The 14,431-nt window shown below is 45.3% G+C and overlaps 1 protein-coding gene across 6 annotated transcripts in view; it reads left to right on the forward strand.

Annotated features, from left to right (window-relative positions):
• Positions 1-7,485: 7,485 nt before the first annotated feature.
• Positions 7,486-14,431, forward strand: part of ATG10 (autophagy related 10) — a 182,171-nt gene continuing 175,225 nt past the window's right edge. For 2 of the 6 annotated variants that reach the window (XM_053297175.1, XM_053297182.1), the window contains exon 1: positions 7,486-7,675. In XM_053297175.1, the coding sequence (XP_053153150.1) occupies positions 7,514-7,675 (162 nt within the window). In that variant the 5' untranslated portion in view covers positions 7,486-7,513. Of the gene's footprint in view, positions 7,676-11,032; positions 11,201-14,431 lie in introns of all 6 variants that reach the window. The other 4 variants (XM_053297181.1, XM_053297180.1, XM_053297177.1 and 1 more) reach the window with 3 other exon arrangements.

A 14,431-nucleotide genomic window follows, 5' to 3' on the forward strand; every position in this document is an offset into this window, starting at 1 on the left:
AATTCCAAGGTCCCAAATCTCTCCAACAGAGGCTCAAGCTGATTTGACGTGTTGTTTCCAGCAGTTGTTCAAAGCACAGGCTGCCTGATTTATAGTCAGCAGCCACGTGCCTTTAATCAACACTCCACCCTCGCCAGCTGTCCTAGATTCAATCTGGCTCCTGCTGCCTCCGCACGAGCTGCTGACTCCTCTGTAATTCCCTCACCTGTTGCTGACGTTTTCCCCAACTGCGTCCTTGAAGAGATAGTGGCCGTTCAAAATCTGGCTCAGATCCTGACCCTTCTCTCCCAAGGTCACCCGGCCCTGCTGGCCCCTCCGGCACCAAACACTCACCCTGGCCTGCCTCAGTTATCTCCCCATTCACATCCCACCTTCTAGTAAGTTGCCTGCCCCCCTCGAGTGGAGGCATGACACTTCTTAAGATACGGTGACTAAAACTGTACGTGGTACTCCAGATGTGGCCACACCATAGATTTGTACAAGGGCATGATAATATTAGTATTTTTATTTTCATCCCCCTTCCTAATAATTCATAGAATGGAATTGGCCTTTTTCACAGCTGCCATGCACTGAGTCAACACTTTCAGTGAGCTATGACCCCAAGATCTCTCTCCTGGTCAGTCACCGACAGCTCAGATCCCATCAGCGTATATGTGACGTTGGAGTTTTTTGCCCCAATATGCATCACTTTACACTTGCTTACACTGAACTGCATTTGCATATTGCTGCCCACTCACCCAGTCTGGAAAAATCTTTTTGGAGCTCCTCACAATCTGTTTTGGATTTCAACACCCTAAATAGTTTAGTGTCATCTGCAAATTTGGCCACTTCACTGCTTAACCCAACTTCTAGAACTTGGTGGTACCTTTCCTCCTTCTTGGTATACATTCCAACTGAGCATCTAGTACTGTGGTTTTAAACAAGTTCCATGCTTACTGGAGTAATTTGACCCTCCTGACTTTCCCTTCCAACTTCCTTTTTACCAGTCCCCTCATTTTTGAGAAGTTTCCTCTTCTGATGTTCAATGCATCTGTGTTGGACTTCCTTGACAATTCTCCACTTGCATATATGCTGAATTGGACCACACTGTGTCACTGATCCCCAATGGTTCTGCAACTCTGACATTTTGCACCAGGTCCTGGGCACCACTCAGGATTAAGTCCAAGGTTACCATCTCCCTGGTTGGTTCGTTGCACAACTAACTGTTCTAAGGCACAGTCATTTAGCATGTCTAGAAATTTGGCCTTTCCTTCATTACCTGAATGTGAATTTACCCAGTCTATATGTGGGTAGTTGAAGTCACCCATTATTACTGTCCTTTCTCTCTTTGATGCCTCTCTTATTTGCTTCTCCAATTCCAGGTCACTCTCAGCTTTTTGATCCAGAGGGTGATAGCATGTCCCTTGTAACACATTCCTATCTGACTCCTTGGGGAGGGGACACAGGGGGCCAGGTCGAGCGAGCCCTGGAGGGTGGTGGCTTTGGACAGCTGTGCTCTTATTGGGGCTTTGCTCCCTGGCACGTAGCACCACCAGTGCCCTTCGCAGGTCATCATAGGGTGCACCGGGAATCATCCCGGCTGCCCAGTCCCACCCTGCATAATGGTGGTGCTGACTATTTACATAAATGATAGACCCAGGGGCATATCTAGGGCAAATAGCGCCTAGGGCAAACACTGAAATTGCGTCCCTGTCCAAACATCTGACACCCATCTTTCAGATAACCTCATCATAATATCAGCTCAAAAATACAAGTTCAGACACTTTCAGGAGAAACAGTTTGTAAGCAACACACACATGCATACACACATACAACCACACATGTGGCACATATGTGCCAGTTGCGTTCCCAAGGAAATGTAGCACATCCATGTGCTGGGCAAGACTCCATAGAGCTAAGCAGTGAAAGCTCTCTTAAAAAAAAAAAAAGCTAAGCAGTGAAAGCTCTCTTTAGCCACCTCAGCACACCTCACTACAGGTTGCTGCCTCCAAGAAATTCAGGGATGGGTTTTTTTCTGTCCAAACAGCCTTTACCTTAAAGGGAGATGGTTGCAATGGGAAATCCTAGAGGCCCCAAAAAATCTGAAATTATCCAGCAGCTTACAGTAGGCTTGGATCCAGCAGCCTGATCAGGAAGAAGGTGGAAGTTGCAACTAGCCACAGAACAGCAAAGCAGTGTGATATTCGAATCAGAAAAATGTTGTGTGTGTGTGTGTGTGTGTGTGTGTGTGTGTGTGTGTGTGTGTGTGTGTGTGTGTGTGTGTGAGAGAGAGAGAGAGAGAGAGAGAGAGAGAGAGAGAGAGAATTTATAACAATAATCTACCAATTTTCTGTCTCTGCCATACTGCAAAGGTTTGGTAAAAGGTTGCCCCTGCCACATCCCCTCGAGTTCCTGGGTCTAAAGGTAAAAACAAAACAAAAAACCCAATTCTATTGCACACATATTCCATTTCCTATCTGTCGCTGTAACAGATACTAAGGTAGTAAGAGCATATGGCCTGTGATAGTGTGTATTGGATGGAGGACACCGGCCACCTTCATAGCATTACAACCCTTTCAAAAGTGAGCTCTGCCATAAATGAACCAAGTAGGCACACAAATATGGTGCCTTGGATAAGTTACACCTCCCTTGTTCAATACAGAGGCAGGCAACAGGCAGACTGGACAGTAAACTTTATGTCTAGTTTATCAAATGCACTAGTCAATCAGAATCACAGCATGACTATTCAATGTGTCTTTTAAAAACAATTGTGTTCAAAGTAAAAAGGGAGTTGCATTGATTTTTTAAAAAACACATTCTAAAATATAACTTTTTTAGAAGGCAAGGAAACTTGAGCAAATCTACTTGGGATGCGCACAGGCAATAAAAACCCGAGTACAACTCAGCTAAATTGAAGGGAATAATTTGCAGCATGTTAACCACTTATTTCAAAAGACAAGCCATTTCTCAGTATGGTAAGACTGTATGGTAACACAGGGATGGCAATACATTGCAAACTGAAACATTTCTGGTTGTGAATTCTTACAACAGTTTTTTTTTTAAAGCACCACACAAGTTCAAGGCAGGCACTTTCTAAGTTTGAAATCCCACAAACCTTAGAATCAGATTGCTTGACAAATATGCAGATAAAGATAGAGCTCTGTATAGAGAATTAAACAGCATGCAAGTGAATATTCCCGTTTTATATCTTGCCTCTCCCCCACACCCTTCAGTTTTGTCAGCTTACAAGGTATTAAACAAACATCATCTTTTTAAGGGACGTTTTGTCCACTTACTTTTGTCCATTTATATCTATTTTTTAAATGCTTGGGTCCCTTGCCAACAACTTTGCATTCTTCTGACTCCCTAGATCAGGGAAAATCTAGACTTGGGTCTCGCAGAGGCCATTTGAGCATGTGCAGCGGCCATTTTTGTTTTCAGCAGCCTTTTTTTAATTTAAAAAAATGGCTGCCACACATGCTCAAATGGTCCCTGCGAGGTCCTATGCCTTGCCAGGCCTCGCAGAGGCCTTTTGAGCATGTGCGGCAATCTCCAAAATGGCCACCACTGATCTTTGTAGGCCTGAACAGGCCTAAAAATCAGCCCGGGATGGGTTGCAGTGGTTATCTAAGTGGCTGGCGGGGGAAGGGGGAACCTTCACTGACCCCCCCCCCCATGGCCTTTAGGAAGCCCCCTGAAGGGGCTACAGGTAAAACTTATTTTATTTTATTTTTAAATCTGCAAATTTGGGAGGGGGTGGGGGGAAGCATACCACTGGTGCCCCCCCCGTGGCACCCAGGGCACGTGCCCTGGATGCCCCCTCTAGTTTCACCTATGGATAGAACATCAGAGTAGGGTATCTTAAAGAGACAAACAGAGCCAAGAAGCCAGGACTTCTCCAAAGAAAAAGGTTTTTATTAAAAAGAAAGCAACAATCCAACAACTGGGCAATGAGTAATGAATCTGAAATAAAAGCAGTTGAAGGTTGTTTCAGAGAGGGAGAGGAGAGGGGGCTTGTTTAAGAGAGAGCACTGAGACAGTCACTTGCAGCATTAGCATTTGTCTACATGAGAGTCGTATCTATTCAACATCGATCCTCTGATCCAACATGGGGGTTGCTTTGGCAACAGCTTCAGACTGCAGGTGGGTGATCATATTTTTTAATGCTCCCCTATGTTAAAAACTCCTTACAAGCAGAAAATGAGCACAGCAGGCTAGGAATGAGCATGAACCTGTTCGGAGGCTCTTTTACAAAATGGGCGGGTTGAAGTTCGAAGATGGTGGTAGGGTTTACTTTAAGGGTGCGGGAGGGTACACTTAGCCCTCCCTCTGCTTTCCCCCCACCGGCACCCATTTTTCCTCAAGTCCTACGGGGCTGCAGCATACTTCCCTGCCGCCCTGTTTGCTCTTCGGCCGGAAGTGGCCGGAAGAGGCTGATGCTGGCGGGGGGAAGCAGAGGGAGGAGTAAGTGCACCCTCCCCCACCCTTAAAGTGCAACCCTCCCTCCACCATCGAGCCACCCAGTGTGGTTCTGTGCACATCCCTACAGCAGGCTGGAACAGAACTTTTCTGCCTGCTGTGCTGTTAGTTTTCTTTTTGCAAGGAGTTCTTTAAAAGCATGGAACAACATTTAGTACTGAAGCCTGCCATCTGAAATCTGAAGTAGTGCTGTTCATTTTTCTCAGCTTTTGGAAGCTCAGGTGAAGGTGGTGGCCAGGGGTGCCTTTGTATGGCTTCGGCTAGTGCACCAGCTAGTCCCCCTAGACTAGCCGAAGCTTGTCCTGAATTCTAGTCTAGCTTCGGCTAGTCCCCCTTTCTCGAGAAGGCAGATCTGGCCACAATTACCCACGCCTTCGTTAAGTCACAGCTGGAGTACTGTAACACACTCTACATGGGGTTGCCCTTGAAGAATATTCGAAAACTGCATCTAGTGCAAAATGCGGCAGCTAGGATTTTATCTGGAGCTACCATCTGGGATCACATCACACCCATTTTGAAAGAGTTGCACTGGCTGCCAATTTGTTTCTGGGTTCAAATCAAGGTGCTGGTTTTGACCTTTAAAGCCCTTAATGCATTGGACCCTGAATACCTGAGGGACCGCCTGCTCCCAAAGGTTGCTGCCAACTTGACACGATCATCTGGGGGGTGGGGATGGCTCTGCTCCAGGTGCTGACCATGAGGGAGGCTTCGCTGTTGTGTACTTGGGACAGAGCCTTCTCAGGCGTTGCCCCCAGATTCTGGAATGCTCTCCCGGTGTCCATCCACTCCTCAGTCTCAATCACAGTTTTTAGAAAGCATATGAAATCTTTTTATTCAGGCTTTTAACCCAGGCTTTTATGTGACTGTTGCTATTGCTGCTGCTTTGTATCTTGTATTGTGCTTGTTTTTAACCTTTTAATCAGATCTGTATTTTTATGTTTTAACTGATATTTTAACTGTGGTTTTTTTTAAGTCTTGTTTTAACATTTGTGTGAACTGCCTTGAGATTGTTTTAATGAAAGGCGATATAGAAATCTAACAATAAAAATAAATAAATGTTACTAATACTTTCTTTTGTACATGTAGTCCAATCTGAGAGAATCTGCCAAAGTCATCAAGGCAATCCCCACTACAGTTAGCCCAAGATGCTGGTGCCCAAAGCAGAAAATCCAAATGGTACCCTCCTCCAAGATGATGATGATGATGTTTTTGTTGGGATTTTGCCATGGACACTGTCTCAGTTCTTTGTGTGGGGCATGCTTGTATGTATCTGTGTACTGGCTTGCGGGTGGAGTCACCATGTTAGTTTGTTTTCTCACTTGCTGTCCTGAATTCAAACTGAGAGGTTCTTCCTCTCTCTGCATGCATAAGAAACTGTTTGTCTGTTTATTGTTTTCTTAGCCTATGTTTTAATTAGTGGTAAATATCAAACTCTTGTTTCTCTGTTAAAGTTGCTTCTTGTACAAATACTTATAGAGGATAAGTAATTTCTTTGCAACCGATGATAACAGACAGTTTGCTTCTGTTCAATACAACCTAAAACCAGCTACTGGAAGCAGGCTATCTTGTCCTGTCTAATGGTCCTAGGGTTGCTACATGTCCAGTGTTGGCCTGGGCAGACCACAAATTGGACATCTGTCCAGCATGTAGGAAAAGTGTCATCCTGGATATGAAATGTCCAGGAATTCGAGTGGGAAGATTGCTTTAACGAATTTTACCATTTTCCTGTTGCTTCTTTCCATGCATTGTACTACATGGTTTCATTGTTTTAAAGTCCCATATTCTTACTCTGACTCTGTAACCAGTGTTGTTGACTGACTAGGCTGGCTGTTTATATATGGCTCAGAAAATCTCTTCCTTTTCCTTTCTGGATCATCTCTAGAGTTAGCAAGGGTGGTGGTGGGCTTCTGGGTTTAGCTGTGAAGTATATAGAGTCCTCTTTTCTCTAGTTGCATTGTTGGGGTTCCACTTCTCTCTAGAACACTCATTGTCTGATCCAGTACCTGCAGCTTGTGAAGGCCTTTCTGAACTAACAGGCGGTATATGCTGCGTGGAGTGGCAAAGAACCTTGTAGGGAAATATGTGCAAAACAGCTACCAAGTGTCCATTTGTCAGTCAAGCTCTTTCCAATCCCAGTCAAAATAGTAGGTTTTAAAATTTGCCCTTCCACTCCATGGCTGTGTCCAAGAATTCTCTCCAATGAATGGGGCAACTCTAAATGAGTTGCTCTAAAAAGAGCCAGCGTGGTGTAGTGGTTAGAGTGCTGGACTAGGACCAGGGAGACCTGAGTTCGTCCCCATTCAGCCATGATACTTGCTGAGTGACTCTGGGCCAGTCACTTCTCTCTCAGCCTAACCTACTTCACAGGGTTGTTGTGAGGAGAAACCTAAGTATGTAGTACACCCCTCTGGGCTCCTTGGAAGAAGAGCGGGATATAAAATATAAATAAATAAAATTAAAATAAATAAATGGTCATATACATACACCCACATACACTAATACGACTTCAGGTTTATGAAATAATGAAACATGTTTCTTCCTGCCAACTTCTTGCCGAGATTCTAATAATTTTAGCAACACATCTTGTAATTTTAGATGAGTCAGAAAAATGAACTTCAAGCATTTTGGACTGGCAATTTTCCTGCTGCCAACATTCAGAACTGCATCTTGCCTAATCATGGAGTGAGCAAAGTCTGAGAAGTCTCTTCTTTGCAGTGGTTTCGAGCCTCAGTTGTAAACTAGAGCTGCCACCGAAAATGCGGGGAGTGGGGTACGCATTGCTGTACTGTTTATATATTATATAAATAGATCAGGTGATACAGACAGGATTACAATTGTTTAAAGGTGTGCTTTTATTTTAAAGAACTGTAGGGGGAAACCTGATTTCTAGCATAAGAGAGAGAAGCAAGTAACTCTGAAATAAATGCTAACAGAACCGTGCGCCTTCGCCAAAGCTATGGTATATCATACTTTGCCTCTTCCGCCACACACACAACACACACACACACTCAGCAACCGCGCATGCGTCTGACTGCACATCCGCTTTCAATGCGCCATGTCCTTAGGCTGCTCTCGGAGCCCAAGGGATGCAGAGGAGGAATTTACTTCTGCGTTTTTTTCTGTGCCGCGCCCACCCTTCCCTCCTCCAAGCTCCTTCTATAGGGGAAAGAGAAAGAGTTCGCTCTGCGTCTTAATATCTTGGAGGGAGGCGGAGAAGGTGAGAAAGGGGGCAGAAAGGGGGGGGGGAGGAGGAGGAGGGAAAGGAAGAGGCAGGCGACAGGCTCTGGCACGGAGGGCGGACTGCAGTTCTCATGGGATCAGCCCTTCTCTACCTGGGTGCGCTTCTCCTGGATAGTGCCGTTTGGAAACTCCCGCCCTGGCATCTGGCTGCACTTTAAAGCCTGCTTCGTCATTGCCGGGGCATGTCTCTTGAGCTGCTGCTTTTCCTCTCCTTGTACTCAGTCAGCCTGGCGCTTCTTTTTCTCTCTCTTCTCCCGTTTGCTCTCTTTCTCATCAGCCTTTAATTCCCCCGCTGCTTTTTCCAACCACACGCCCAAATACCACCCAGAAAGGTGAAAAATGACTGTGGCACCTGAGAAATTAGGGCGTATTTCAAAGGATTTTTTGGTCCCTCTCCAGCGCAGTCTGGCAATTCGGCATATTCCAATTGCGGCAGTGATTAAACAAGAAGAAATGGGCCTGCCCACTTTCTGTCTTAAATCATAATTCATTGCATTTGCTCCCTTGTGGCAAGTGTTAGAACATGCCCAGAATGGCAGTTTCCTATGGGCATTGCAGTACCCAGTGCAGAGAAAAGGCAAAAAGTTTTTGGTCTGGGTTCCTCCTGTCTGTCTGTCTGTCTGTCATTGTCTGTCTGCTCACTTGAGGTTGTCAGTGCTGCAAAGGTGCACAAGTTGCGCTGGTCACAATCAATCCCACCTTGTTTGCAGAGGTGCCCTTAGGTAATTTTGGATCCTGGACCTAAAGGCCTTTGGAGACACCCCCATACCCGCTGGAGGCCCCCCTCCTGCTGCAAGTTAAGCATCATCCCCCACCACACACAAAGTGACAAACTGTATTTTTAACATGTGGGGTATATTTATGCAAATTGGCAGTGGCAGAAACATGCAACTTAACATATTCCCATCCCACATTTTTCTTTCCCAACTCCCCCATCTCTAAAGCACCCGGCACAGGTCATGATCACATTCGGCTGCCCGGCACATTGCAGGCCAGCAGTGACCACACCATCTGGGACAGTCTAAAGAGGATTTGGGGCCCCCAGGGTGTGTGGAGGCCCTGGACTTCGGCCCCAAAGTCCAGGGGTAAGAGTGCCACTGCCTGTTTGCAGTTGATTTTACCATGGACTGAAATGTATTTGAATTTTAAGCGCTCATAAAGACAGAAAAAGTATTCCCCCAAATTAGAGCCAGCCTAAATACCTGGACTAGATTTTCCTGATGTGGGTACAGTAACATGAGTGTTTAAAGATGAATGCCACCTACACTGCTTAGATAGTGTACTGTAGTCACAAATTCAGAAGTGCAGGTGCTTTTCCCGACAGCCCTCATGGCCATGCTTCATGGTTGCACACCCCATCTTAATTTGTGGGGTTCTGTTACAAGGAGCCAAGAATAGCTTCACCCTACAGCGCTTGAACCTCATGTGGTTATTCACGTGGTCTGGATTGTCAAACATGAAGGTCGAGGATACTCTTTGTAACAGAAGACAGGAAGAACAATAATAAAATCAATTGTACTCTTGACATTCAGTTATGTAACAAACAGTTGGATTAGCGAAGGGTTAAAGATTATGGAGAAGGGAATATTTGATGCACTTGGGCTGCTTCTGAGTCTGTGCTTAGGACATCCCTTAAAGGTACATAAGGCTAGGGCCAGAGGCTTGAGCCTCTTGACAAGAGTGAAAGGGCTCTCACCCTCCAGCTCTCAGCTTGTGGACTGAAGACAAAGAAGAAGAAAGTATAATACAAAACAAATGATTTTGGCCTGCGCACATTGTGGCTGCAGGTTCATGCTTGGTGGAGCTATCCCAGGTTGTGAGGAGTTTGGAAGTAGAAGGAGCAGACACCAGTTAGTCCCCGGATTTGTTCTGCTGTGATGCCTTTAATCAGGGTTCTTTGCAAATAAGATCTCCTGTATTTGGGCCGACTTGGACTCCACTATTTCTGCAAGGTCTATGAAGGAGGTGTCCAGCGATCCCTCTTGCAGTATTAGATTGGATCAATTTCAGTCTGTGACTCCTGAGTATGTGGACAAGCTGCTTGGGGTAGTGCGGCCTACCACTAGTTCTCTGGATCCTTGCCCGACTTGGCTGCTTCTATCTAGCAGGGAGATTGTTGGAGGTGGCCTAGTTAACATCATAAATGCATCGCTGAGGGAGGGTAGGGTGCCCCCCAGTCTGAAGGAGGCAATGGTTAGACCGCTCTTAAAGAAGCCTTCCCTGGACCCCTTAGCGATGGATAATTATAGGCCAATCTCCAATCTCCCTTGGTTGGGCAAGGTGATTGAGAGGGTGGTGGCCGACCAGCTCCAGGCAGTCTTGGAGGAAACTGATTATCTAGACCCATTTCAAACTGGCTTTAGGGCTGGCTATGGGGTTGAGAAAGAATCTGAGGGGTGAGCTAGATCTTCCTGTGCTGGATGGGGTTACACTCCCCCAGAAGGAGCAGGTGCGCAGCTTGGGAGTACAACTGGACTCAGGCCTCACCCTGGTATCTCAGGTGGAGGCCATGGCCAGGAGTGCTCTCTATCAGCTTCGGCTGATCCGACAGCTGTGCCCATTCCTTGAAGAGGATGACCTCAAACAGTGGTGCATCAGCTGGTAACCTCCCGGCTTGACTATTGCAATGCGCTCTACATGGGGCTGCCTTTGTACGTAGTTTGGAAACTTCAGTTAGTTCAGAATGCGGCAGCCAGATTGGTCTCTGGGGCAACCCGGAGAGACCATATTATGCCTGTCTTGAAACAATTATACTGGCTGCCGATCTGGGCAAAATACAAAGTACTGGTTATTACCTTTAAAGCCTAAACAACTTGGGTCTGAGATTCCGAGATATCTTAGAGAGCGCTTTCTTTTACATGACCACCAATGCATGTTAAGGTCATCTGAGGAGGTCCGTCTCCAGTTACCACCAGTTCGTTTGGTGGCGACTCAGAGACGGGTCTTGTCTGTGGCTGTTCCCGGGCTGTGGAATGCACTCCCAGCAGAAATTCATAATCTTAATTCTTTACTGACCTTCAAGAGAGCCCTTAAAACCCATCTGTTTGGACTGGCCTTTCAGGGTTTTTAATTAGTTTTAATTGTTTTAATGCTAACCTGGTTTTCGAGGTTTTAATTGTTATGATAGTTTAATTGTTTTTTAAGATGTTTTAATTGGTGTTAATATTTATATCTCTGTTTTAATTGTTATTGGTTTTAATGGTTTCTGTTTTAATTGTAAACCGCCCTGAGCCATTTCGGAAGGGCGGTATAAAAATCGAATAAATAAATAAATAATATTGTGTGTATTTTTAATACAGTTTTATGGTACAGTAACTGTTTTATTGTTTTGAAGAGTCCACAATGATTATGAAATGGTTGAGTAACAAAATAAGAAACATCTATGTCTGGAAACATGGTGGTTTAGATTATTCTTCATAGAAGGTCATCTGTTATCGGCAAGCAAGTGGGGAAAATGAATGGTTTTATGAGTTTAAGGAGATAATTTGGAAGGAGAGACATGGTAAGTGTTTATAACTGAGTTTTTTCATGTACAGCAGGCTACCCAACATACTATAACATAAAAAATCACCACCCAGTTTGTTGCAGGGAGGCAGATGTACAGTATACCAAGTTAAATATTAATGGGCTGTCAAAAGTCAGATCAGAGGGTCTGTTAGATAATAGTCTTAGACAGAATAGAACAAATTAAGTCATAGTGAAAATTTGAAGCTTGTGTGGATAAGCAGGATGTTAAGGATTTGAGGTCTGAATGTGGTTCTTCTGTAAGGGTGAGGAAACCAAGAATTCAAAGAAAAGAAGAACATTAGTTCATCACCCCATTATATATTATTGAGAAAAATGGTCTATATACATATAAACACTCTGATGAACACATCTGAAATGCTTCTTATTTGGCATCTGCTTTTCATGTTCAAAGTACCGATGATAAATATTCACATTTGGGTTTGATTAGGTTCCTAACCTATCCTTCTAATGAAACACCAAGCAATAGACAGCCAGAGGAGTCGGATTAAGTAAGATGTCTCTCGGGACTGAATCAGAAGAACAGACAGTAGGGTCTTTTGAGATGGAAATTGGAAGAAGAATAGGAGAGTTAGACAACCTCCTGTTTGGATGAAAGATTATGTGATGTAACTATGTAGTGATTTGGAATTTATTTCATGTGAAAATTTCTTGTGAATGAAGGGGAGTATGAGTAGAGATGTGAAGGCCTGGGGGGAAATGGACCCCCCCCCGAAAACAACAATTACCCCCCCCCCATTTCCCCCCTACTCTATTCCAGGCCTTCACATAAGTATGAGTAGATGTTTGTTTTATACAAAAAGGGGAAATGTGGTGTTTCAAACAGTTGTATGAAGAACAGTAAGTGGAGTAAGGAAGAGGAACCCAGTGGGTATATTAATGGAGCTGGTGTGTGCGCACACACTTTTCCTCTGCAATAGAATTCTGAATAATCCTGTTGTAGTTTTACCCTTGCTCTGTGCATTGAATTATTAAGGATATAACACTCTTAACTAACTTTTACACTGTGGCCTGACAAAGTGGATTCATTTCAGCATCCTGGCCAGCAACCATTCTTGTTGTAGCACTGTGAGCTCTTAACCACAGGTCAGCCTACCTCTCCAGCTACCAATGCTTCAAAGGTTACCCATTAATTTTTATGAACAGCAGCAATGAGACATGTTGGATTGTCAGTCTGGATCATGCTTATGAAACAGTTAAGTTCATGCAACTGAATCCCTTTTCACATTTTGAGATGCTGCTAAGGATAACATTTATGCATTGCACCAAAGGATTTAAATCAGGTGGTATCCAGTGTTCTAATTTTTTTCGTCTGTGGGTGGAATGACTTTTGTTCTGGGTGGCAGTATCAAGGCAGTGCATGTGCACAAGCATTCAGAGTGGGACCTTCCTGATTAAACCTGAGCGGCAGCGGCGTAGCAAGCTTACTGGGGGCCGGGGGGCAAAGTCCAGTCGGAGCCTCATCATGCACATGTGCGCCCCAGTGGCCCAACCATGCCCCTTGTGTCTGATGTCAGACGCAAGCAGGCAGGGCAACTGAACCTACCCCAGCCTTCCCCTCCTGTGCTTGCACCCCATCCATGCTCCCTGTGTCTGATGTCAGATGACAGGGGGCAGGGCAACTGAACCCACCCATGCCTTCCCCTCTCTGTTTCTCACCACAGTGCTGCTCGCTCGGGGCTGGTCCCGTTCTTGCTGCTGCCCTGCCTGCTGCTCAGCCATTGCCAGGGGACAAGCAGGAGCATCTTAGTCTCAGAATACAGGGCTGGCCTGAGCAAGCATGGCCCTCTGGAGCTGGCCAGGCTGCTCAACTGCCGCTTCCACCAGCCTTTGGCCCCCTGCCGCCAGTCAGCCCGGCCCTGCTTCTCTTCCAGCCACCGCACCCTCTAGGGCCCTCTGCTCAGCCCAACTGCTCCTGCTCTGTTCCGCACCCCTCGACTGAGCCAGGCAGAGACAACACACAATTGCTTGTTGCCTGGTCCTCTCTCTGCTCCGCTCTGCCATGGAATGCGCAGGCACAGAAGGCAGAAGCAGCTGCTTGGCAGGCGGAAGCAGCTGATCAGTGGGCAACTGTGTAGCAGGCTGCTTAGCTAGCAGCTCACCCAGGGCCTGGCAAATAGAAGAAGAAGATGGCAACTCATGGGCAAGGGGGCACTGGCCTTGGGGACCCCTCAGACCCTGTGGGCCAAGGGACATTTGTCCCTCCCTTGTCCAAGTAATGTTACACCCAGGCTGAGCGGGATCTACAATTAACTGAGTGGACATCAAAAAAATGAATGTGCATGCACTCCTTAAGGCAACACTGGTGGTATCTGCTTGGTACAGGTATCCAGGTAATTTCTGTAGGCCAAGATTGTAGGATTACCAGGAAGGTTGGAAAGTTTGCATAGTGATTCCAACTTCATATTCCCAAAATTTTGGTGGGATTTCTGTTGGCCACTCATATTCCAGGATTCATAGCTCCTTTCTGATGCCAGGGATGGACTGCAGAATCACTGAAAAGGAGGCACTGTTGTTTACAATGCTTGTTATGAACTGTCTCCTATGAATAGATACAATCTTCTGGTTATCTGTCAGGGTGACAGAACCAAATTTATTTTTTGAGACTGCAGATTCTGCTTCCAAAATGGCCTTTCCTTTTGTCTCCAAATTCCCCAACATTCTAACAGATGATTGAATGTATCTTTGTTCTTTGACAACAGTAGTGATTACTTTTGTTGATATTCAGAGAGGCTTGTTGTTCGTTCAAGGTATCATGCATAAACATTTGGTCTAACTGAAATTATGTGGAAGACAAATGCTTCTCCAGACCCCTGAAATATGATCTCTACTTTTGATCGATTTTCATCCTCACTAGCAGCTTAAAGAGAGATAAAGAGAATAACTTTTCCAAACAGTTGCAACAGTCCTAAAACCAGGCGTATTGCATGTGAGATGCATTGCAACTATCTCTGTTCTCCAAGGCTTGCCTCTTGGCCTGTACGTGGGCTATTGACCTGGAATTCTCCATTATGTTTTTATGGAGTAACTGAGATTCCTTCTCTTTCCATGGCCCCAGTTGTGCAGCTGTGGAGCACATTGCAACCCATTTTGCCAAATTCACATCTTAGCCATGAGTGCAAGACTCTGTTTTTTGGTTATTGTTCCTACATTTCTGCTGACTAAGTATGTGGCCATGCATGCATTAATTGTGTAGTGCTTGGTGTAC

The sequence above is a fragment of the Hemicordylus capensis genome, chromosome 2, assembly GCF_027244095.1.
Source record: "Hemicordylus capensis ecotype Gifberg chromosome 2, rHemCap1.1.pri, whole genome shotgun sequence".
NCBI classification, from domain to species: domain Eukaryota; kingdom Metazoa; phylum Chordata; class Lepidosauria; order Squamata; family Cordylidae; genus Hemicordylus; species Hemicordylus capensis.